The 27,779-nt window shown below is 31.4% G+C and overlaps 2 protein-coding genes across 5 annotated transcripts in view; one reads left to right on the forward strand and one right to left on the reverse strand.

Moving 5' to 3' along the window:
* LOC118185909 (3'(2'),5'-bisphosphate nucleotidase 1) overlaps nt 1–24,743 on the reverse strand; it is a 47,953-nt gene extending 23,210 nt beyond the window's left edge. Inside the window, exons 1-5 of one of the 4 annotated variants that reach the window (XM_035355873.2) lie at nt 24,481–24,734; nt 16,382–16,483; nt 9,783–9,887; nt 7,369–7,417; nt 4,497–4,588 (exon numbers count right to left, since the gene is read on the reverse strand). In XM_035355873.2, the coding sequence (XP_035211764.1) occupies nt 4,497–4,588; nt 7,369–7,417; nt 9,783–9,887; nt 16,382–16,483; nt 24,481–24,609 (477 nt within the window). In that variant the 5' untranslated portion in view covers nt 24,610–24,734. Of the gene's footprint in view, nt 1–4,496; nt 4,589–7,368; nt 7,418–9,665; nt 9,755–9,782; nt 9,888–16,381; nt 16,484–24,480 lie in introns of those variants that run through there. The other 3 variants (XM_035355871.2, XM_035355872.2, XM_085819617.1) reach the window with 3 other exon arrangements.
* A 260-nt stretch (nt 24,744–25,003) lies between these two features.
* RagA-B (Ras-related GTP binding A/B) overlaps nt 25,004–27,779 on the forward strand; it is a 44,075-nt gene continuing 41,299 nt past the window's right edge. The window contains exon 1 of the mRNA XM_035355874.2: nt 25,004–25,159. Coding sequence (XP_035211765.1) covers nt 25,148–25,159 — 12 coding nt within the window. The 5' untranslated portion in view covers nt 25,004–25,147. The remainder of the gene's footprint in view (nt 25,160–27,779) is intronic.

Consider the following 27,779-nt stretch of genomic DNA (forward strand, 5'->3'; position numbering starts at 1 on the left):
CCTAATTTAAGTTTCACATACTTTCATATTTAGGGAATTAATTACATAGTACTGAAGATTACTCAATGTACCATAAAAGATATGCTATCTGATTTATGTTTAAAATGACTAAATTTAAATGTTATATGCTCACATGTACACATACTCCAGAAACCTGACACATTTTGAAATTTCTGATAAATCAAAATTACTCGAATATTTCATCAGAAAGCAGTTTTTTTAATTTTGGTAAATTTCGTGCGATTTCAACATAAATTAGCCTGATCAACAAAAATGCAAAGCTCATGAGGCCCATTAGAACACAAGTGATTAAGATCATTGAACCACAGTAATTAAACCTGGCTCCGAATACTGATGAACGAGCTAACTGTACGGATCTTTTCGTGATTTTCCCTCCATGTGTAACATTAATACAAGTAATTTACCCTTATAAAATACTCCCCAGAAACATTCTTTTCTTAAAATAGAGAGTACTCGTATGTTTTGAGCTAAATGAAAGAAACATAAACAAAATTTGGATGCATGAAACGAACGTGAACCAGTTTCCTATAAATCCTACCTGAAGGCATTTTATCTTTCAGGTTGAGAGGCTTTGTCTGCTTTGCCTTTATTCACTGAAATCAAACAACAGTAAAAAACATCCCCTAATAACGACAAAAGCCTAACATCGGGAAGGAAAGAGGTGATAAACAGTTCTTAAGCGAAAGGCTCTTTGTAAGTGTAGAAGTCCTATCTGTGGCAGCCGAATACTAGTAGTTCAACCGCTATTCGATCCCAGGCGAAAATGTTGAGCGCATGATTTGTTTTCGTGGTTTTCCACCTGTGGAATGCGAATACGAGTCAGCTTTCCAACAAAAATCCTTCACGAAAGCATTCCTCACCTTATGCAAATAGCCCACATCTACTCTGTCATATTCTAATAGCATAACCTTTTCTACTAGACAGAAGAATCTCATTTTTTAATGTATGACTCCTAATGGTATCAAAAACTGCAGTTTTCTTTTTTTCCCCCTCTTCAATGCAAAAGATACACATCGATCAATCGATGTTACTTTACATAAAATCTACATGAATTTGTATTTTTTTCCACTATTTATTTACGAGAGCTATAGGCCTTCGTGGAGCCTTTTCAGTGGGAAACTGGATTACACATGTAGAAAACCACAAAAAACAAACAGGCAGGAATCCCGTCTCTGAGAAACAGAACTGATTATTTTCCTTTAATCTGAAATCTAAAACAAATAAGATAGAAAACAGAGCTTTTCGGGGGAGCTGTAATTAGTATACGAAATTTATTTAAAATAAGCTGTAAGCTTTAAGTACAGTTTTTCTACAAGCAAATAGTAGTTTGCCTATGCTAACAGCCCCAGTGGATTGGCTGCCTCACTGTCGGTGGGAAAAAAGAAAGTAGTTTAACTTTCTTAACTAACATGCTGACCAGCAGCTCACCCTGTATCATTCTCTATTAATTCATTAAATGAAGACTGGATCATCACATAAATGTTACTTCTTCCAGTGCCAGTTACAAATCGTACAGCTGTTCAATAACATTTGAACTATATCATTAACGTTGCATATTACTAAAATGTATTTGTTCTTTAAAGTCCTTGATCTGTTCTAAAAATAGTACCGCAGAAGTTTCAGAAATGAAGTACAATTTAAAGCTACTTAACATTTCTATGCATATAAAAAATTAAAACTGTTTAAAATGCATATCGTTTAATGCTTCCTGTTTTATTTGGAATAATATTTCAAAAATAAAACTCGTGTTACGACCCAAGCAATACTTAACGGGATAAAGAGCCGTAGTTTGATAATGCTAGGATCATGCATTCAGTTTTCGTCATTTTAATAAAATCCATTATGATACTTATGCTGGTAATTATAAACTGCATTTACGTATACAGAAGTATGATTAATACACTAATATCACAGAATATACGCTTTTTATATTCTGACAAGTTTTGTCAAGATACCAATTTTTATTTCATATATAAGTCGTAAATTCCCTAGCCAGATTCCATTTTTATATAAATAGATGCATAAAGGAAAAAATGGAACAGTTAATTATATTTTTTATTCTTTTACAAAATTTAATTCTTTTAGATATAATTTTTAACGGTAAACAATATTCTGCTAAGTAATAATATAAAAATTATTACTAATAATAATTTATATCCTAATTTATGTTACTCAAAACAGAATTGGAAAACTCATTCAAATCATATTTAATCAAAACTTTTTACGCCGTTTTGGGAAAAAGGAATTTTGGGGTTTGTTTGATTTTTAACGGTGAATTCAATCATTAAAACATTTTTACCATGTTTCCTCATTCATATAAAATTAGCAAAATAATTTACTAAATAATTCTTAGATGTAATAGTATTCTTGTTTATCTTTTGTTATATGACTAAAAATAAATAAAAAAGCGGCTGTTATTCAATATTTATTTTCATTTAATTATTTAATTACAAATACTTGGGTATTGGTACTTAAGACATAGTCTTTCCATATTATCACTTTGCTATTAGGCCTTGAAATTATGCTAAGGACCTAATAGAATTCGGAAAATCCTATGATTACATAAAACTGCAGGAGATGCTAATAATGACAAATTTTAAATGAAAATAGAAATTTATTTAAATAGACTACAATAGAATAGAAATTTATTTAAATTGACTATAATTATTTTTATATTCTATGTCATTTCAGTACTATACTTTCAGTTATTAGCTTAAATACTGCAATTTAGTCATATAATTTGTAAGTGGAAGTCCCACGATTTTAAATTTATGCATAAATGAGTAAATACATTTTGAAAGTTAAAATATATATATATATTACAATTCATTTAACTGAAACTGTAAGAATCAAAAGGGATTTGTGTATGTTTCTGCTTTATGCACTTAATGTATAAAATACGGAGAAGTGAGAAAATCCATCCAACACAGAGAAATAATTCTTTCTAGTCTGTGGTAAGATTGTATCAAATTCATTTAAACTTCTGTTTAAATTCGAAATGCGATCTCTCAAATCAACGAAGGAATACATTTTTGGTTTTAAATTCCACATTAGTAACAACTGTACAATAGCTAAACAAAATATTTGTAGAAAACCGCCAAAATTCTAGAAATTGCTATAAAATCCCGAAAAACATTACGAAGATTATTGCTTGCCAATTCTATGCTAAAAAGATCAAGCGTTTACGAAGATGAGCTCGACTGTTAACGAACAACTTGTGGAAAAAATTCAACGCTAAACTATAAATACATATGCCAAATTTTCCAAAAATTCCTGATAAATATTGTACTCTCATCGTAAATATATATGGACTTATAATGTGATGAAAACTGAATTGGTAAAAGAATGGATTAAAATTTATTTTCCCAAAATAAATTGGCCTACTAAAACTAAGTAAAATAGATAAGTAAATAGTAAAAAAATTGTGTAACAAAATAAATAATGATCTTTCTTAAAATACTGCCCAATAAAACATGTCGAATCATTGAAAATTTACAAGCTTGGAAGCTAAAATCCTAAAAAGATTTCCGAAAATTCGGACGTCACATATTAAAAGACAAACTACAAGTACAAAGAAAGAGGAGAGATGAAACTAAAGCCAAGAAGTACTTCTTGCCATTCAATAGCGGGGAGGCAATTTTATGGCTTATCCATCACACTAAGGGGAAGCAAACATACTGTCCTAGGCTGGGCCATCTTAGAGATTTCAGAAAACGAAAGCGGTTTTTTTTTTTTTTTTTTTTTTTTTTTTTTTGAGGGGTTTGTTATTTGACAGCACGGCCATTTTCAAAGCATTTCGTTCCAAGGGGTGGGCTCGTTAATGGGTTAACATATCAGTTTGGTTGACAAGCTAGTCTCACAAAGGCAGAGGACAGCAAACAAAAAATGTGGCAGTCTGTTAGTGTAAAGGCTGGACTATACAATATACATGGCCAAGCTTTCTAGCAGAGTTAAAGCTACTGTAACATATTTTGCCGTCAAGCACTTTTGTCCAACAAAAACTACCACAAATAGGTGATTTAGAGCCAATAAAAGATGTAATATCATGGTTTTATGCAAAACTCAATATGGTAGTTTATCTGTTAATTATCTAAGAGCAATCTGTTCCTACCAAACTACCCTCAATTAGGCAGTTTATCTGTTAATTATCTAAAAGAGCAATCTGTTTCTAACAAATTTTCTGCTAGTAAGACTGGCCCAAGTATTAGCTCATATTTAAGCATTTTACAGGAAGTATTCATAGTTTATATTTGTTGATTATCTAAATAAAAAATTAATAAATAAGAATTTTTAGACTATTTCAATTGCATAGTATTAGAACAGCCTACAAGAGCAATTACACAAAAGCTTTTGAAATTATTTCAAACTTAATTCTTTGCAAATGAAAATGTCTTTTATTTGAATAATTTTAAGCAATGGGTAATTTAAATTTTAAATATTTATAATTGATTAAAATATAATTAAAATTAGTATACCTTATAGTTATAGTATGGCTGATGAATAACTCCTCCAACTGCTTTTCCATTCACAGCTAAGCCAATTAAAACAGTTACATGATCCAAGAGACCTAAAAAATAAAAATTCTAACTGCCAAATTAAATCATTAAGCATTTAATATAATAAAATAATAGGTATAAAATTTTCTGAGCTATTTAACCCTTCCGGTCCTAATGGGCACATACGTCCCACAGATGATGCTCTATTGGGTAAATAAAACCCACTTTTAAATGGAATTTTACATTTGTAGTGTCTTTAAGGAATTAAGGAACAAATATGACTAAAGAAACCTGGCAATGCTTTTAGACTGCAGATGGCACATTTATGTTTTTGAGCACACTGGTTACTCAAGTTTCGATTGGAATCTATTTTTTTTTTTTTTTTTTTTTTTTTTTTTAATTTTCCAGTAAGTACAATTATATTTAAGGCATACTTAGTATGAAATAGTTCTTGTTGTTCTAATTAAGTAGCAATTTAACATTTTTAATGTCAGATTAAGAAATTTTGAATAAATTCTTTTTGTGGGATATACTGTACCAATCATATTTAACAGTGACTTAATATTGTTGCATTATTTTTCTCTTTCCACGTTTGTAAGTACGGGTTCGTGCAGATTTGGAGTGAATAATGACAACAGCCCTTGATAAAGTATCAAAACACACTTTATTAGCCAGTATTATTCAAGACAGCATTTTTACATATAGCATAAAACATTTTTACAGTCATCAAAGAACTACTATACACACTAACAATCAGCGACACAGCCTTCACAATATCAGGCTATAATAACAGTGGATATAGCTTCATTGCAAAGCACCAGCTCCCGACTCTGCTCAATCGTTCTCGGAACTCTCCGTACTGGTGATGCAGAACTATATATATTGTTGCGTTTTTCTTTTCTGACAACAGTTGTTACGTTATTTTCTTCCTTCACGCTCATACGGTGTTCATGTGGATTTGGAGTGAATAACGACAACACTTCTTGATGAAGTATCAAAACACACTTTATTGGCAGGTATTAATCAGGACAGCTCCAAAATCACGTTTAACAGTCATCAAAGAAATACTATAAACATGCTGACACAATCAGCGACACTATCAGGCTATAATGGTGGAAACAGCTTTACTGCAAAGCACCAGAGTACAGTTCCTGACTCTGCTCGGTCGTTCTCTGAACTCTACATACTCTTGAGACTCTCCACACTACAACTCGTGATGCACTTGATGATACGCTAGAGTACAGCTCCCAACTCCTCAGTTCAGTCATTCCCGGAGCTCAACACACTCTTTTGATGATGCACTAACCACGATATACACCGAAGTGAAGAGACTCTTCCGGTGCACTCGACGACCAACTTGGCACTCACTGGCTGATTATCAACACGATGGACTCTAACTCCCCACTGACTAACTAACTGACTCTGCACATACCATAGGGTTTATATAGCTTTTGGCTTGTGTTCGAGAACATTCTGGACTAAACCAGTAAGAATTCATTCCAGAAGGTTCATGGCATATCGGCAATCTCTTGCCAAATGTGGCAACCTTGCCTTCCCTTGCCATTTTCTGGCAAACCTAAACCTGCTTTGCGGGGAAGCTATCTCACCGCACCTGGGCATTCTGTAACAATATGTCCCACTAGCAATCAAATTACTACATGCTGATATATTATTATGTTTATGAAACATATATGAAATTTTTTGTTATATATGAACTAGTGTATTTGACAGAATGTACGTTTTGTAACATTCACACTATACCGTAAAGTTTAGTTTTGTTTTCTGAGAAAGGGTAATATCCTAGACGATTGGGACATACTGTCCCAGGAGATTTCCAGAAAATGGGAAAAGTTAAAAACTTTAAACTCATATCACACTTCTTTTAGTATGTCAACATTAAATTAAACTACTTTTCATATAAAATTTAACTATAATGTACTCATAGTTAAATTTTAATCATGCAAAAGTCACATCGAAAGGATTAAGTCTGATTATACTAAAAATTGAAACATTTGAATAACACAACAGCTATTAAGATACAATAATATTATTGCCATGTTGGCTAGAATAATCTAACTTGCTCAGAACTGTGAAAAGTTTACAGAAAATTTTTGGATGTTCATTATTAAACATTTTTAAAAACCTCTCAAAATTCTACAATTTAAGAATCAACTATCTCATACAAGGCAGACAAAAGTTTATTATTTTGTTAAAGTAGCTCAAAGTACCAATTTTCCTGCTTCCTATTTCAATGTAACTTGTAAGTTTAACATCTAAAAATATATAATTGTATTTTCTATCAATTACTAACATAATAATGTATGTCATTTCTTTTATCTATCCCAGATATATGCAAGATTATCAATACATATAAATTGGTTGCATTTAATAGTTTTCCATTATAGGATAGCATATAAAACAATTTTCTGTATAAGGATTTATTTGCCAATTTGATAATTGGCAAATATCCAGCGAATAAATAAGAATAAACTTACATTCTTATTTATGAATTCATGAAGAGATGCCAAAATAAAACAAAATTTCATTTAGAAAGATATAGTTCATATTATTGTTTATGAGTCATCTTTAAATGATATGTGTTATTCTTAACTCTTACAACAGTGTTTTGTTTTCAAGGAGTGAATTTTCAATGGAAAGGTTTTAAATGTATTATTTTATTTGAGTTTTGTTTATATTTTGATTAACATATCTTTCATGCTATTTATCTTAACAAATCTAAATATTTCTTATATTTAGAAAACAATTTCTATCATACTTTTTGGTAATGGCAAGAAGTCTAATAGTTAATACATGCAAATTGAATATTTGTTATTTAGTAATGTAATATTACCTTGCGTATATTCTGCTGTACCATCAAGAGGATCAACCCAAATAACAACCTAGGATTTTAAAATAAATAAATATGTAAAACTTTATAATTATTACCTATATATCTAAATACAGTTATTAGTGATCAAGTAATCTCTGGCCACTATGCAGCAGATGTTTTATTGTTTGTTCTCTTGGATTTAAAAGAGAAAAATATAAAATATTTAGAAAAATGTCCCACACATCAGAATCACTGTCAAATTCTGCATAATAGTAACAAAATGAATTACTTGAAATAACAGCATTATTAGAACTATACAAATCGGATGCTGAACATAATCTCAATTTAAAAAGTACAAAATGAAGCTAGTTAATCCTTGGGAAAGTAGAGGGTCATATCATTAATACATTGCGTGCACAGCAAAATTGCATTCTGTGAAGTTAACTTTATATGAAAAAAAAAATGATCTAGATATAGAACAAACCTAAACTTTGTTCTGAATAGCAAAATGATCCACAACCCAATGTTTTTCATTTACTAAATTATCAATAAAAGCTATTATATTTTTTCCAATTTGCGGAATCCTTGAAATTTAAGCAACATTTTCCAAAGTATCAATTGAAGCTTTGACCCTGGACCAACTCTTTTTTTCATCCTCTGGTACTGTTCTTAAGCTTGATTTGTTTATAGCCTAGTTCCCTAACAAATGAAGAAATGCATGTAACACATATCTAAAATTTGTTTTCTCAGATAATGTCAAAACTTTGCATCTTTTTAACATTTTATCTTCATCATTGTTCCTCTTCTAGGGTTCATACACACTTCTGCATGTGGAAACTAAGTACTTTAAAGGACCATCACTGAAAAAATTAAGGACCATCAAGCAAATAGGAACTGAATAGCTAAAGCAATTATCTGGACCTGACATTCTTTTTTGTAATTTATACGGATAAAATAAATCTGTTAGTAGTAAAATTAACTTCATCAATTTTTTCAAGTAATTAGCATTAAATTATAAAATTTCTTGAAACATTTATACTTTACCCTCATAATAGTCAAATATTTATTAAAGATTAGTGGCTTTTTATTTAAATTTTAGTAACAGTTAATTTTATACTGATTCTTTCTCTTATGCCTCAATTCATCACATACTCACTCAGTCTACAGGTATATGGAAATTTTATGTCAAGCAGCATAAGTTAAGTTGTGAAGTAAAATAATAATCAACATGGCTTATAACAGAAGCTGCTTGGCTGCTGCCACCACAACAGCTTGCTTAGAGATAGAGAGCTGCTGATCAGAACAGGTGTGAGTGCCTGCTATGCTTGGTAAGTGTTGAAAGTAATCTGCACTTTGTATAACCCAGTTACTGTCATAGTTTTGTGTAGATTTGCTGCAGTTGTAACCCAGTTAATATACAGTATTTAAAATAAAACTCTAAAAAAATAAAATTCAAAATAAAACTCTAAAAAGCTGCTGAAGCACCAGAGGGAATAGGTTGTTTTGTATTATTTTAAATCTCATTAGGAATAAGTCTTGCATTAATGTTTTACACTTTTATACTGTATTGTGCATCCACAATAAGGATTAAGGAAAGAAGATAACTCATTTTAACATGTAGAGATAACTTCTAAGAGTGAGCAGTTAGTTAAAAATAATTAAATTACACAGTTAGATACCCTTAGTCAATTACAATTACAATTTTTATTGGCAAAAAATATCCATTAAAAAAGCACCAAGAGCATTTTACAGCAGTTATAATTTATAATACTGACTCTAAAATGATATTAATATAATTATACATTTAAAGCTATAAAACATTTATGTTTTGTAGCTTTAAATGTATATTTATGTTTAATTAATATATATTTATGTTTATGTATACTTATGTAATTAATGTATATTTATGTTTAATTTATCTTTAAACATTTATGATGGAAACATTTATGATGAAATGGATCACTTGTTCCTCAAAACATAGGTACAACAACTAAATGTTAAATGTTTAAAACAAAAAAACTTTTGTTAATTCATTTCAGAAATATTCTAAACAGACTGCTCAAATTTTTGTTTAGAGGCATGTGTAAGACTAACAGAAAGTAATGTATCCCATGGGCAGGAAGTATGCACAAATGCAAAGAATGCATTATCTAGTTCAGATTCATCTTGTAACTGGCACAGGAAAAGTATTATTGCATTGCCAACTACTGCAGTTATACCTATATTTAAATAATAAAACAACAGAAAATAATTTAACAGCATAAAATTGTAAATAGGATCATATGAATACATGCACCAAATCAGCTTTGAATACATACATGCATACAATACACAAATTTCTGAATCCAGTCCCGACAACAGAAGAGTACCAAAATTTATTTCTTTGGTCAAAAATCTCAAATTATTAATATCAAAATAATTTAATTTTGTCTAACTTCTTCCTCTTTTATAGATGCTAGATGCTCAGGACATTCCACATTGATTGCTTCACAATCACTTAAGTTGACAATCGGCTGCTCGTGATCTACAGCTTCAAGTGTCTACAGAGAAAGCAAAAACTTTATAATTAATTACAAAATAATTAATACCTTTCGCATACTGTTAAACAAATATAAATGCATTTAGATTTTGCAAAGCTTAATTTAGTCACAGAGTTAAACAGCACCATTTGAATAATAAAATGTTATTCATAATTCAGATAATTCTGATTTTGGGTTATCAGCAGAAAAGTGTTAGGTCTATTTTATAACTAAATAATTTCACTTTCTTCACATTATTTTCATTCTAAGTAACATTTAACAAAAAATTTTTCATACTCATTTATCAGAAAAAGAGAAAGATTCCATACCAAGCATACTATTTCAGAACAAAGCTTAGACTACTAAAAATATAAATCAATAATTTTTTATATTACATTGTAATTTTAATAACTGTCAAATACTTAAAAATTATGCAAAACAACAACCTTATTTTTGTGTAGATTATAAATAAAACTATAAATTTTGAGGAACGAAATTTTTTTAGTACTTTCATATCATCACATCGACCACAAAAATTGGCTATTGTCGAACCATGCAGACTGGTGTACATATTGTTAATGTTGCACTATTTGGTCTTGCTGATTCTTAAAGAACTCAACATGCATCTCTTTATTTAATAAAAATCAATATTTTACCCACTTTGTAAAAATGTTTTCATTGATTTCGGGATATTTTCTTTGGATCTCTGATTTTACCGGAAATTCAGTTTAGAATGCTACGAGCGAAAATTTCCTGTTGGTAATTCTTCCAATCTCTCACTGTTTTATTGGTCATATTCAGTTTACAATATTCTGTCCATTAACTTTTCTTCTCTTTAACTGCTAAGAGAACCTATAAGTTTGAAAATAATCCAATTCATCCTGAAGAAGTAAGTTCCCAAATTTTAATTATTAATTCTTTTCTATAACACACAGAAAAAAACAATAATAATAATAATTGATTTAAAATACTTGTTCAAAAAAACAAAAGGTGCCTTATCCAGAATCAATCAAGGTTATGTCAAATAATAACACAAGTATTATAAGTGTGTTGTTACATTGCACATATTCATAAGTAACGGTGATGGTTTCATGGTCAACAGGATAATGCATAAAAACATTTTTAATTAAACATTAAATAATTACATTACATTAAATATTAGTTAGTGAATATCAAAAAGCATGATAACCCTTTATGTTGACAAGGATAAATTTAACAAAAATCCTTATGTACAAAAAATACATTCTGTAAATGATATTCATATGCCAAAAGATTACATTAATACTAGTTACACTAATAATTGAGTTGGGTAAAAGTATAGTTTAGGGTACATGGATACCGATTTTCTGCAATTCTTTGACTCGTTATTTTGGCTTGCGAAGCGGCGATTTTTGTGGCCAAAATAACAAGACAAACAATTGCACAAACTCGGTATGCATGTACACATCGATTTATTTTCACTTAAAAAAAAATCCCCGAATTGCACAAAAATGGCATTGCGCACTCCTTTGACTTTATCCATGTACACGTTGACCTATTTTCACTTAAAAAAAATCCCTGAATTGCACAAAAATGGCTTTGCGCACTCTTAACTTTATCCATGTACACGTCAACCTACTTTCACTTAAAAAAAATTCCAGAACTGCATTGCTTGCATTGCGCACACCCTTTACTTTGTCCATGTACACATTGATACATTTTCACTTAAAAAGTCAAAGCAGCACCAAATTCTACAATATCGGCAAACAAAAAATGCATAATCTCAATAAAATGCATTTTAAACCAAATAATAAAATAACATAAAAAAGGAAAAACATGTTATACATTTAAGCACTACCAAAAGCAAATTTTCACTTACCATGATTTTCGAGTTCCCTTTGTACACCCAGAGCCACGTAAAAATCAAAATATCAATCATACTCAAATGACTTTTTTCAAACCAGGTACTCTTTCTGATCGAACACTTCGCATAGCGACCATCTGAACCTTTCTTCCTACAAACCCATTCAAATCCATCTAAACGGTTTTTACGTTTGACTAAACGCATATCCTTCCTACGTACAGGACACTTATAATGGCTACTAAGTAAACCTTCATTTACACACCAGTCAATTAAAGCTCTTTTCCCCTTTCGCTTCAAATCGTACAGAAACTTCAAATTAATCTTACTACAATCGCCCATTCTACTGTCTAAAGAATCAAACCAACACACACCACAAAAACGCTTACAAAACATCCCATGATTCAAAATTTCCCAGAATCATGCACCCGATTATTTAACAAAAAGTTTTCATAACATTCAACTACTCAGGCTACAATAAATGAAACAACAACTTGGTGATAAATCAAACAACAATTTCGCCATAATACAAGGGGTACCTTAAAGTCTACTCTACCCTTGAATTGTTATTCACGGTGCTAAAGTTGCACTGTGTAGCACAATTTAGGGCAGGCAAAATTGTTAGAATTTATACAAGTAACACAATTAAAAGATGGCAAAATCCTTAAAATTTAGGGGCAGCAATTTTTTTAGAATTTTAGGAGGCACTTGGCAGCAGAATTTCAGACATGCAGACTGCACCAGGCCATAAAATGTCTAGCCATAACCCTTGATAAGCCTTAAGTATATGGGGAAATTTATTTATTCGAGTCTCAGATAAACCTCAAGCATGTGCAGAAAATAGATATAAGTATAATAAATACCTAAACTAATTAATATATAATTCCAATATATAACTATACGTAATATATAACTATATATAACATATAATTAGAAAATATAACTAACTAAACTAACATAAAATTCAGTCTTAACATCATCAGCGTATGATAGAAGCAAGACAAAATTTAATTGAACAACATGTTGTTAGTCACCAATCTTATGATACATAGCCAATTGTGTACAGCAGATGATAGCTGTGAATATGAAGGTTTTCAGACATTGCAAAATAAAAATTGAATTTTTTCAAATAATGGAATCTATGAAGAAATGTGCAGAAGCGGTATTAAATGTATATGATATAACAGAGCTTTTGTATTGTGATGGCAATGCCCCAATCATCAATCAATTAACCCTTTCGTGGGCCATTTATTTCTCTTTTGAATTTCTCCCATTTTTTTATGTTTTATTATCAACTAAACAATAGCATTTAAGGAAATATATTTTATTTTGCCAAATTTTTTGTTTACATTTAAATTCTAGGGGTGGGAAGTATACTTCCCACGGGACCTTTTATGGTTATAGAGAAAATTCAATTTAAAGGCAATTATTTGCTGTGACAAGATGAGAAACATGTTGCAATGCACAAGGGTACATCACATACTGCACACATATAGCGGGTTCTCTTTTCTTGGGCCTTTGTGCTACATTTCTTACATTGTCTATAGTTGGAACCATCTTTGGCATATGATTTCCCACATTGGCTAAGTGTATATCATCCTTTTTCCTGCACACCTTTTTGCTTGGAAGTTAGCAGGACGGCATTTCCTTTTTCGAGGAATATCCATCTATTAGTTGACGAGCTAATGCTATACGGAATGTTAGCTGGTCTAAACTTCTGTTTCTCTTGTTTACTTGCCACAGTATAAAACTATTTACGATGCTAAGATCAATAAAAAAATCAAAAATATGATGCCACCATTCTACAGATCTTCTTCCTATATGGTATCTTTCTTTTCTTTGATCGAAGCAATCAACCCCTCCCATGATATTGTTATATACGGCAACAGCTTTAGGGCAAGGTACTTCTGTTTTAGTACCATCCTTTTGTGTACGATTTACAGATATAATAAATCGAAGAATTGTGTGCAGATGTAATGTAACAGCCTTTTTGTCCATCCACTTTATTGCAGCAACACCTTCCTTAGTTAGGAACATTGATTCCCCACTTTGTAGTTTGTTATTAGCCTTCAGCATTGGTGGAAGATCCTTCCTATGCGGCCTCACAGTCCCCACAGAAAACAGACCACTTATAAGTAGACTTTTTGCATGCCTAAAAGATGTCAAATAGTTATCATAGGCTATAGGATGACATGTCTGTTTCACATCTTTCGTTAGTTTAGTTTGTTTCCCCTAAGCTCAATATTTTACCCTTATTATCAGAAGTTTCTTTTCCACAATAAATTTCAAATTTTTTAATATATACACTCTTAGAATCTTCTAAACACCACATCTTGTAACCTCTTTTTATAGGCTTCATTGACATACACTGCTTCAATGAAGTTCTCCCTTTGAAAGTTATCACACATTCGTCTATTCATAATGTTGACGAAGGTTCGTAGACTTTAGGTATGGAATCATTGAGCTGTGAGAGGATTGGTCTGACTTTATCATGCCCAAGCTGCCCACATGGATTTGTGCTGTTATCGTTTACATGTAAAATCTCAGTTACTTTTTTGAACCTGTTTGCGATTATTATTCTTGCTACTTGAACATTGAGAATAGAGTCTGTGCTCCAGTAGTTTTTCAGTCCAGGCAATTGATGTATACCCACGAGTATATGCATACCTACCCATGCTTTCAATTCTTCTGAAGTGATTTCTTTCCAGTTCAGGATAATGTCTTTTGTGGTATGACCCAATCTTTTCCTTTTCTTAGGCTGCTTTGCATATGAGTTTCGTCAACAATATTCTGTAAAATTTCCTCGGTAAAAATCATGCCAAAATAATCCTTTTCTTTCTCAGTAGAATTGAATGTTATTTTCAAATGTATTTTCAAAAATATTCTAATTTTTCCAACATACCTATTGCACGTGGCTTTTATACACGATGCAATAGCATTTTCATTTTTCACCCATTATTTATTATTCAATATTAGATAGTTCTTGCAGAAATATACAAAATAAGAGAAATTTATTATAATAAAAACAGTACTTTACTTGCATTTGTAGCAGAATCGTATAGCAGTGCAAATGTCAAATCAAAACAGGTGTCTCAGTGTAACATATCTCACACAACGCGTTCGAACTTTCAAAACAAATGTGGTAATTCTGTTTTCAATCGATTGAACACAGATGGCAGCACAATACTGAAGTGGGAATTAGAGTTCCCAATGTTATAATACCAAAGCCCAGACATAACAAAAGATGATAATTTCTAAAACTATTTCCCGAAGGCACGTGCACTCACACAACTCAGCACAAATTGAACGAAATAACTAAAGAACATCCAAATAACAGCTTGCCTTGTCCTCATTGGCTAATATATGCCAGCTGACACGCAGTGGAGTTCGATGCCCATTGGAGAACTGGAGAACGACGTTTCTGGGATACGTATAATGCTCTCACTCACAAAGCATAAGTTATCTGATTCGTAAGGTTTTGTTTTAGATATAATCTAGAGAAAATTCAATTGTTTTCAGACGTCCAAAATCACTTTTGTTCATATAACAAAGTATTAAGCCAAGCTCCATAAAAATCGTGAGAAATTTTAAGAATAAGAAAAAGCCGGAAGAAATATATTGTAAATCGGGTTGGCGGGAGATCGGTCGAAAATCGGGAGAGTTGGCAACTCTGCTAAGGCATTTCAGTTAATTTTGCAGATTGTGCTGTTTTTTAATCTTCTAATTGGATCCGGCTTATTATTTTTTGCAGAGACTGTTAGAGCAATCTTATAAAAGTTAAGCTTGAACTTTCAATTATGTCAAAAAGAGTTTCCAATTCTGGAGCTGCCGAAGGATCATAAAGCAAAAGCATGTTTTGATGTATCGGTTCCAATAGTGAAAAAAGTGACAGATAGGTTATTGAAAATGAAAAAATTTCGATTGACAAGTTAGTCGGTATTCTCGATACAGCAATTACAGGACTTGAACTGTGGAACTGAAAAAGAAATTATGTCTGTTTATAGAATTAAAGAGAAAGTATTAGCACAAAAACCAAAACAACTTAAACAATTTACATTGAAAGAAATGTTTAATAAAGTAAACAAATAAATATTAAGCTTTTTTTTTTTTTTTTTTTTTTTTTTTTTTTTTTTTTTTTTGTAAATTTTGATACCCTTTAGATCATACCTGCTCTTTATTTCATAAATTATGGTTTTATATTTTTAATTGTATAATTTCTGCATGCCATCTTACCAGATTTAAATTGATGATCTATAATCCGGAAAAACCGTTAATCCGGATTCACCGACATCCCGACGAGTCTGAATTACGGACTTTCTACTGTGCATTAAAAGTAGCAGTAAATCAATCTTCAGACCAAAACAATGCATAAAATGATATGTCTGACCACTCATCATTGATATTCAAATTTACACAAAAATCAAATTCAGGTTGATGACATGTACTTTAAGAAATTTCATGGCTGTCTCCCTCAAAATATCTTCTTTCATGATTTGATAGCCTATTTAAACAAAATCGAGAATTGATGAAGGCTATATTTGGAGCATTTATTATCCCTTTAAACTTTATGCTACAGTAAATACATAAACAATTTTTTTTTTAAATTATAGGAAAAATATATAATTATATCTGAAAGTTTATTACACTGTTACAGATGAAATGAAAATAAAAGTACCTCCTCTCCAATAACTGTCACCCTAGGGAAATGTTTTAGAAGAGAATTAACAATACATCTTTGAGCTGACCTATCAGCTTCAGTCTGTAAATCATTAATACCCTGTAAATAATATGACAAAATAAAAAATAAGAATACCTAGAAAATAAGAACAGCTTAAACAGCAATGAACACAGCAAATTAACCTTATACTAGAAATGAGAAAAGAAATAAATTTTTGGTTGATCTTTAGATTATGGTAACTTGGCGATTTTTTGGCGACCAACTCTCCTACAGCAACCCTCTATTTTTTTTTTTCCCGCCGCCATTTCGTCTTCACGAAGTAAAGACATGTTTCTTTTCTTTTTATCTACTGAACACTTCTTCCAACAATCTACTAGACGAATTACACTTATACTAGAAATTTTATCTAACAAAACTGCTTAATCATGACAAATATTCACTGCAAAATTGGGAACTACTCTGATATGCACCCTCAAGGCGCCAAATTTCTCGCCAAATATTTTTGGCGAGAATCTCCACGCTGCCATATAGCTATCTAAATTTTTTGTCTACATTTCGAACTTTAAGCCTAAAATGTCTCCAAAAACACGGTTTTCGCAAATGCAAAAACCACGTTTTGAACACACATTTAAGCTAAAAATCCGAAACAAAAACAAAAAATTTAGATAGCAAAACCATGAAGTTTTTAACCAAAATTATTTTACAAGAGTCTATGTACACAGCGATATGTTTTAATTTAAAAAAACATCTACGAATGGCACAATCTAGGCAACGAACGAATTTACGAACTATGCACACCTCCCTTTAATAAATTAACATAACAATAAATTTCAAAGAATACCATGTACACAGCATCCTGTTTCAACTTAAAAAAACATCTACGACTTGCACAATTTAGGCAACAAACGAATTTACGAACTACGCGCACCTCACTTTAATAAATTAACATAAGAACAATAAATTTCAAAGAATACCATGTACACAGCGTTCTGTTTCAAATTTAAAAAACATCTACGAATTGCCCAATTCAGATGGTACGCACTAATCAACAAAATAACTAAAATAAATTTCAAACAATTCAAAAAAACAACAATAACAACAGAAATTCATACTAAAAAAAACAATGAACATTCTACAAAATAAGAACAAGAATAAAATAAAATGCACTTACCATTAATGCTTTTTCGAAGAGCAGATATACCAATTTCATACCGCCTTTAACATGCCGCCACGTAATCACTAGTATCGTATTTATATGACAGCCAGACACACTATCCAGAAAATTCATACTATGGTTCACAAATATATAAAATAACAAATAATCACAAATCCCTACTTCTATCATGCACAACCACTAAAAATAATCTCCCATACCTTCTTTCCACACCTCCAAATACCCATTGCCCCTCAACAGGATGACCACGACGATATTTCCTTATGCAGAACTTCAATTCAACAACTTTCACCATTAAATCTTTCCCCCCCCCCTAGCTTCTCAGACACAAAGCATGACGGGAACCAACGAACTCCAGCGAAACACTTTTCAACGTCAACAGGGTTGCCATACAACATGCAATCGCGCCAAAAACCAGCGCAGAACACATATCGCCACATTTGGTGAAATTAGGGCGTATATCAGAGTTGTACCCAAAATTGGGAAAAAGTGCACAATACCATACTCCTTACGTGTTTTTCAAAATAACACATACACATAAACCATGTACACGTCAACTTACTTTTCCTTAAAGAAACATCCCAGAATTACACAAAAATGGCATTGCGCACACTCTTCACTATATCCATGTACACTGCTTTTTTCTCATAAATTAGAAAAATTTCATGAAAATGCATGACAATTTTCTGAATCTTTAAACCCGTTAAAAAGAACATATATGAAATTACCTAATAACGAAAAAGTATATACCCTTTCCAAATATGAACATTTCCACGTATAAAATAAATAAAATATCCAAAAACTTTTACCTCTAAATTATCTATTATATTATAAACATCACCAACGAATTCATACTGCAGACATTACAAATACTTAGTGTCAAATATTTAAATTATTTCCATGCACGTTTACTTCAACTAAAACATATACCAAATTCCTACAAACATAAAATTCACAAAATAACTATCATTTAATTAAAATATAATTAAATTCAAAAACACTACTTAAAATATAAATAAGCACATACATTAAATTAATAAAAATTAGCTTACAATCCTAATTACTTTAAACTAAATCATTGCTAATAACAATTTTCCCAATAATACCAAATTACTTTACTTCCACCTTACATTTAGAACAATGCATAAAAATAATATCCTTAAATAATTAAAAATACTAACTTACCTAATCTTCTTCAGAATCTTGCTTACATGGTGGATACACTTTTATTATGGATTCAATAAAATTATTGAACGTTTTTTTCCCTTCCTTATACTCCGTTTCACAAAATGTCCATTTTCACCAGATTTCTTGCACAGCCATTCAAACTTATCAGTAATATCCTTCCTTTCACACAATCTCATTTCATTGCCACATTTTGGACATTCATACTTATCCGCAATTAAATCTACACTCATGCACCATTCAACGAATTCTTTTGAATTATCACACAAATGCATTAAAAATCTATAATTCACTTTAGACAGCACCATACAATCCCAAAATTATTCAACCCTACTTCACACAACACACAATGAAGCTTAATACAAAATATTACAGTCAAAAGTCGTTAATTCGGACACCCATAATCCGGACCTCAAAGCTAAAAACTTTCTGCGCATGCGCCATGTTGGCACATGCGCACAGGCATTTTACGCGTGCACGTAAGACCTTGACTACTGCGCATATGCGTGTGCACAAGTGCAGAACATATTTTCGCCTGCACGTTTAATGTATAACGGACGGTGTAAGCTAAAATTATCTAATTATATATTTCAGTTAATGTTAATGATTTCGTTGTTCTTTAAACTTCGAATTGGATCCCGCTTATTATTTTTTGCAGACTGTAAGAGCAATTTTATAAAAGTAAACTTGAACTTTCGATTTTGTCAAATAGAATTTCCGATGCTGGAACTTCCAAAGGATCTACAAAATGAAAGTATGTTTCGATGTCCAACAAACAAAAAGTGGAATTGCTGCAAAAAAATGGATAAAGACATGAAGAATGTGACAGAGAGGTTAGTGAAAACGAAAAAATTTCGATTGACAAGTTAGTCGGTATTCTCGGCACAGCAATTAACGGGACTTGAACAGCGGAACTTTGTAACTGAACAAGAAATTTTGTCTGTTTATAGAATTAAAGAGAAAGTATTATCACATAAAACGAAGCAACTTAAACAACTTACATTGAAAGAAATGTTTAATAAAGTAAGCAAATAAATATTAAGCTTTTTTTTTTTTTTTTTTTTTTTTTTTTTTGTAAATTTTGATACCCTTTAGATCATAATTATTCTTTATTTCATAAATTACGATTTCATATTTTTAATTTTAGAATTTCTGCATGCCATCTTACGAGATTTAAACTGATGATCTATAATCCAGAAAAATCGATAATCCGGAATCGCCGAAGTCCCGATGAGTCTGGATTAACGACTTTTGACTGTATACAGCCACAGATATTTTTCCAAATTCCCCCCTTTTCCGATTAAAGAACCGTAATCCGTCCATTAATATCACATGACCTATCCCATGATCTCTCATTTCCCTCACACAAAATAATGCGTAATCAGAACTGAGTACTGCTCACATTATTACCAAAGTCCCAGATAGTAACCTTTATCGCCTCCAAAATGTCGCCAAACTATCAGTTACCATATTCTAAAGATCAGCCAAATTTTTCACTAATAAATTAACCTTCTTGCTGTATATCTCACAATTTCCATGGGCAACGTAGGAGTAGCAAAATTTGCATAACCCGCAACTTCAGAGATGCATTTTCCCCATCTATTTAACCATGCAACCCACTCTTTTTCCTATTCACGGTTTCCTTTCGGCTTTTCTGTGATGTTTAACTGCTTATTCAGATCTGTGTTAATAGATGGCATCCGTTTCCCATATTTCTGAGAAATATACATACATTTTTTTCACCATTTTGCACATTCTTTTGAAAGTTCAAACATGTCAGTAATTCAACTCTGGCTGATCTTTACAATATGGTAACTAGTAGTTTGGCGACATTTTGGAGGCGATAAAGGTTACTACCTGGGACTTTGGTAATAATATGAGCAGTACTCAGTTCCGATTACGCATTATTTTGTGTGAGGGAAATGAGAGATCATGTGATATGTCAAGTGATATTAATGGACGAATTACGGTTCTTTAATCGGAAAAGGGGGGAAATCGGGAAAAAATCTGGAAATTTTGTATTTGCCTTTATTCTGTGTTGTGTGAAACAGTGTTCGTTAACTTTTTAATCCCATGGCCCTAAATAAAGTGAATTCAAAATGCGTATTTAGTGGGATTGAAAGGGGTAATAAGTGTTTCTTTAAGGTTGTGCGAGATAGAAGTAAAGATGTTTTATTAAGTTATTTATTTTACCTGGTATCTTGGTGTGAACTATAAGTATGATTTTAAAGATCCTGAAACAGAAATAAGAAAAGTTTATCGTACACGTAATCAAGATTCTGAAGAAGAATAGGTAAGTTAGTATTTTTAATTATTTGAGGATATTATTTTTATGCATTGTTCTAAATGTAAGGTGGAAGTAAAGTAATTTGCGTAAACGTGCATGGAAATAATTTAAATATTTGACACTAAGTATTTGTAACCATTTGTAATGAAGTAAAGGTATGAATTAGTTAATGACGTTTGTAATATAATAGATAATGTAGAGGTAAAGGTTTTTGGATATTTTATTTATTTTATACGGGGAAATGATAATATTTGGAAAGGGTATGTACTTTTTCGCGATCAGGTAATTTCATATATGTTCTTTTTACCAGGTTTAAAGATTCAGAAAATTGTTATGCATTTTCGTGAAATTTTTCTAATTTATGAGAAAAAAGCAGTGTACATGGATATAGTGAAGAGTGTGCGCAATGCCATTTTTGTGCAATTCTGGAATGTTTTTTTAAGTAAAAATAAGTCAACGTGTACATGGTTTAGTGATATTTTAATTAAATTATAGTTATTTTGTGAATTTTATGTTTGTAGGAATTTGGTATACGTTTAAGTTGAAGTAAACGTGCATGGAAATAATTTAAATATTTGACACTAAGTATTTGTAATGCTTGCGGTATGAATTCGTTGGTGGCGTGTATAATATAATAGATAATTTATAAGTAAAAGTTTTTGGATACTTTATTTATTTTATATGTGGAAATGTTCATATTTGGAAAGGGTATAAACTTTTTCGCGATCAGGTAATTTCATATATGTTCTTTTTACCGGGTTTAAAGATTCAGAAAATTGTCATGTATTTTCGTGAAATTTTTCTAATTTATGAGAAAAAAGCAGTGTACATGGATACAGTGAAGAATGTGCGCAATGCCATTTTTGTGCAATTCTGGGATGTTTTTTTAAGTAAAAATAAGTCGACGTGTACATGGTTTAGTGATATTTTAATTAAATGATAGTTATTTTGTGAATTTTATGTTTGTAGGAATTTGGTATACGTTTAAGTTGAAGTAAACGTGCATGGAAATAATTTAAATATTTGACACTAAGTATTTGTAATGCTTGCAGTATGAATTCGTTGGTGACGTGTATAATATAATAGATGATTTATAGGTAAAAGTTTATGGATATTTTATTTATTTTATATTTGGAAATGTTCATATTTGGAAAGGGTATAAACTTTTTCACGATCAGGTAATTTCATATATGTTCTTTTTACCGGGTTTAAAGATTCAGAAAATTGTCATGTATTTTCGTGAAATCTTTCTAATTTATGAGAAAAAAGCCGTGTACATGGATATAGTGAAGAGTGTGCGCAATGCCATTTTTGTGTAATTCTGGGATATTTTTTTAAGTAAAAATAAGTCGGCGTGTACATGGTTTATGTGTATGTGTTATTTTGAAAAACGCGTAAGGAGTATGGTATTGTGCACTTTTTCCAAATTTTGCAGTGAATATTTGTCATGATTAAGCAGTTTTGTTAGATAAAATTTCTAGCATAAGTGTAATTGGGCTAGTAGATTGTTGGAAGAAGTGTTCAGTAGATAAAAAGAAAAGAAACATGTCTTTACTTCGTGAAGACAAAATGGCGGCAGGAAAAAAAAATAGAGGGTTGCTGTAGGAGAGTTGGTTGCCAAATTTTCGCCAAAAAATCGCCAAGTTACCATAATGTAAAGATCAACCGAATCCTGGAATTAGGCATTGGGAAGCATTGTTGAAATTGCTTGGTGGTTTAATCCTATCATCCGGTGCACACGGGATTTGGCTACTTTTGGCGACTTTATGATGAGCAGTAAAAACGGGACATATACGATGAGTAGTTAACGGGTCATTCAAAGAAAATAGTAGTTAACGGGTCATTCAAAGAAAATATACAGTTAAACATAGTATATGCTATGTATATAGTATATATACTATGTGCGTATATACATATACTATGTGTGTATAGTATATATATATATAGACGTTATTTGGATCATTTTTGGTGTTGGCGATAATTTTCAAAGTCGCGTCAAGGCTACACCGTATACTAGGATTTTATTGCTTGGTTATCTCAATAGTACTAAGACAATTTTTTTAAGTACATAACTGATTACAGATAAAACATTAACAGATTTGGGTTGCGATCATTTCCATCATGTAATTGGTTAACAATGAACTGAATACTTTTCAGAATACAAATGAATATCCGGAAGCACTTCCGCAGAAAACGCTGTAAATGTAAACATCGCCCACTTTGGCGATAATAGTTCTAACTTGGTAACCCTTCGGATTTATCCCATTCGGTTGTTCGAAGTTTGCAACCATTCCTCTTGCGTTTATTTTGTTGAATTAAGACTGTCGTTGTTCGCATTTGCAGATTTATATTATTCTTCTCTTATTTATTATTATTTTTTATGAATTTTTTAACAACAAATAGTTAGAAATACTTTCGTAGATAGATGCCGGTTCTCGGTTCGGAATGAAAGGAGGGGTGAATGCTAATTTGTAACACGGCTGAAGTGAAATTATCAATAGCTCTAAGAACCATGAGGTTTCCAAAGTCTAAAATAATTTGTTTTCGTAGACCACAAAAATGTGCATGTGCACTTTAACTAATTAAGTAATGCTTTTATTTTTATTATTGGTTATTGTCATCTTAAATAATGAGAATAAAGAAATTTTTATGGCGTAAAATTTTAACAATATATTGTTAATGCTTTTCTAACAATAACCTTTCAGAGGATGGCAGGTGTGGCATAAATAGATGATTAAATTGAAATAAAAAAATATTGATTATCTAAGATGACAGAATAGTTTGATGCATCACCATGGTCATCAAAATTAGCAAACAACTGCTGGTGTAAGGAATATATTGTTTTCTGTGTTAACTGGAATTTAAGACATTTTTTTTTTTTTTTTTTTTTTTTTGTACATCACGTTTAACCGGTTAATTTCAGTATATTAATACTAATTTATATTTTTAAATGAATTTTTATTTCCGTTATAAATGTTTATATATTGTCTTATGCTTAATAATATATTCTTTTCTGTGCTAACTTGAATTTAATACAAATTTATTTTCGTACATCACGTTTAACCCTTTAGTTTTACATCTACATGCATATTATCTGTGAATTTTTACTACCATGTGCTTAATATATTGTTTTATCTGCTAACTTGAATTTACATGCACTAAAAATCACGTTTACGGCTCGGTTCATCGAGCTTGGCGAGTAAGAATGCAACGGCGCAAACGGGTTCTTTCCCGAAGCGCCAACGGGTTCTCTGCGGATGAAAACCCGAATATCCTACTAACATCGTTAGGCACTCAACCAAGACATTCTTTCACGCAACTGATTTTATTATTGCTACAATTATAACTAAAAATTTAGCAACAATGCAAAAATCAAGATAATGAATTCTTTCTTTAATCAAAAATAAAATACCGAGCAAATTTTATAAAATAAAAACAAACTTTACTTACTTTTTCAACAATTCCTAAATTACCTTTTCTCATAATTTCTCGAATAATTTTACCAGCATGATTTGCTACAGCAACAGAGGCCGACATCAGATGCATAAATAAAGAGCCTTTCGCAATTTGTACAGCCATTGTACTTATCACAGAAATAGTAAACGGATAAACTATACACACCTACTAAACACAAACGATAAGCAGTCCACTCTAATTTGTTTGCTTACTGAACTTTGACGTGAACTAACAGCCAATGAAAGTCCAAAGCAAAAGTTCACACTAAGGAGTCTTTTAACCCCGTGTTTATAACTCTGTAGTTTAGGCATTAGGCCAACACGGCAGCTATTGTTCTCAGGTACATTGGCGATGCTTTGCGTGATTTCTATTATAAATGCGGAATCCTTAGGGCAAGATTTTCAAAAGCGTTGGTAAATAACATTTATGTAACAAACCTACTACACGTGTTAAATCTGCTCCTGGACTTAGGGTTTTAAAAGCGAAAGTTGCATATATTTAATGTATTTTGGCAACAGCTAACTTTCACGTGACAATCAGGCTCCGAAAGCATTTGTTTACTGTTTGTATTGAGTGTAGGTTAGAAGTTCGTAATTGTGAACGAAACTTGTTTACTGTACTTTTAATTGTAGATTTTTAGTTAATAGGATTTGCAATAAAAATGAAGAAAAAGGTAATGAAAGGTTTTGTGTGATATTTTTATAAAATTATTACGTCCACAAACTGTTATTTTTATCTAATTAAACACATGAACTTGTATAATTTTCTACCATGTTATTATTATTAGTAGTAGTATTTGAATATCATGCTTAGTGTAACTGTATGAAGCTTTGAGTACTATTTTTATTATGCGAAGAAAAGCTATAAAAGAAATGTAATTTATTTACAAAAAGGAGGAAGAAAAAAGAAGTTATGCTAAACGTACACCCATGGATGTAAAATAAAATTTTAATTTGCAATACCCCTAAAGTCTTTTTTTTTTTTTTTTTTTTTTTTTTTTTTTCTAATTCAAGTATTTTCCATTTTCTCTCCTAAATATTATAAAATGGTTACAGTAAATGATCTTACTTTTCAAGTGCCACTATCCCCTCCTTGAAAAAATGCAAAGCTATTGGTGACATTTACAATGTACTCTCGATTATGCGGTTGCGGATTATCTGATTTGCAGCATTACATTAGTCCAGAGACAACAGCGACTTATGTGTTGAAACTCTGTGGGACATTGTCAATCAAAAGGAATTCAAGTACAATGTTCGAACTACACTTTAAGAAATACACAGTAAAATTCGATAAATATTTAAATACTAATTCAAGTCAAACAACAAAAATCCGCATTATATTTTCAAATTTTCCCAGGCCTACTTTCGATGATTCTACCGAACCACCATTGTCAGCTGCAAAAGCCCAAATGAACAAGATAGGATATAATGATTAGATAAGATAAGAAAGCCTGGACAGAAAAAAAGCTATTGGTGCCATCTGTTGGTGAAACCAGAACTAAAGCATAATTTCTTTAAAGGCCGAAGGCAAAGATGGATTGGAATTAGGATCGTTAACTAGAACAGAAAGATTTTTTTTTTTAAATGTAAAATGCTTCTAGAAAATCCACTTCTCTAATGGAAGATGTTTTTTGAATATTTTTGGCAGCAGAAAAACTGAAAGTGTGATTTTCGGACCAACAATGTTGAGCAACAGAAGACTTCTGTGTTTCCTTTTTTATAACATATGCCTCATGTTCCTTGACGCGAAATTGTAAGGCTCTCTTAGTTTGGCCAATGTAAATTAAACCACACTGGCAAGGAATCCTATAAATATCCCAGGAATTCATATTCGGAATGGGGTCTTTGAGTATGGAACTCTGAATTTTATTGATGGGAGAATAAACGACCGGAAAGTTAAATTTCTGCAAAATATGTGCAACTGTATAGCTAATTGATGGAAATAAGGGAATGATAACAGAATTTGGTACTTTTCCGTTTTGCCGGCGCAAGCCATAAAGTCGCCAATAATGGTACAACCGATGCCAAACGGAATATTCTCGCTGGTAACCTTTTATGCCTCATTTTCAAAACAAGTCGCAGCTTTTTCTTATCAGATTGATTGTTTCTTTCAATACTGGCATATAATTACATAGAATTTTTATCAGATAGTTCAGTTTTATATCTAAGGCCATTTTTGGTAATTAAGTCAATTAGGATGCAATCACAGCGCTTACCTGAAGCCGAAAATATAGAAAAGGTAAAGTCAAGGGTTTAATTCATCAATTCTTATGAGAATGCATTAGCGAAGTAAAGCACTGCAGTTTTACAAAATTTCTGAGCAAGCTATCCGTACGAACTGAAATATTTCTTGCATTTAAACTTGTGTTCCAAATTAAGATTTAACTTGAAATTAATGTAAATAAATACTGACAGCATTAGATTTCTGTAGAGTAGTTTACGTGAGATGAGATCGCTTGGGGTCATGTGATATGAACCTGCGAATCAGGATGTTGAACCATGAAAGCATAGTAAATTCTTAAATTAATGTCTTTTTACAAATTTATTGGCTTTTTATAAAATTTTAAGCGATATTAAAATGTTTATGCCTTCAAAATAAAAAAATCTTAGAACTAACATTTAAAAAATATTTTTTATATGTATACTGTATGTTGTCGCCAATAAAGTCTGCTTGGCGAGATTTGCGCCGGCAAAACGGAAAAGTACCCAGAATTTTTATAATCTCCTAAAACAAGAGTGTGCCTTTTAGTGTGTTGAGATGAGAACTTTTTAACTGCTTGATTAAAAAGTTGGGTGACAAGCCCCTGTCAACAGCTATTGTTTTTAAATAATTTAGTTCTTCATCAAGGGATAGTTTGGAGGAGCAAACTTGAAGAGCGCGGAAAATAGGAATAAAACGAAGCTAACTTTTGTTTAATTGGATGACATGATTTAAAGTGTGGTGGAAGGCAAACCGATGAAGGTTTACGGTAAACCGTAGTCCTGAAGTTGGATGTTTTACATGTGACCAGAATGTCGAGAAACGGAAGAGAATTGCAAGTCTCAAGAGTTCAAAAGTGAACTGAATAGCAGGATGAATAGAATTCATTGTTGAAAGAACTTTATTTAAATCGTCATTTGATGATTCAAATTGTGGGTGTTGTTTAATTTACATTGGCCAAACTAAGAGAGCCTTAAAATTTTGCGTACAGTCAAAAGTCGTTAATTCGGACGCCCATAATCCGGAATGATCTATAATCCAGACCTCAAAGCTAAACACTTTCTGTGCATGCGCCGCGTTGACACATGCGCATA

This window comes from Stegodyphus dumicola, chromosome 6, assembly GCF_044657685.1.
Source record: "Stegodyphus dumicola isolate Sdum_Otavi_A_Nest chromosome 6, ASM4465768v1".
Taxonomy (NCBI): Eukaryota; Metazoa; Arthropoda; class Arachnida; order Araneae; family Eresidae; genus Stegodyphus; species Stegodyphus dumicola.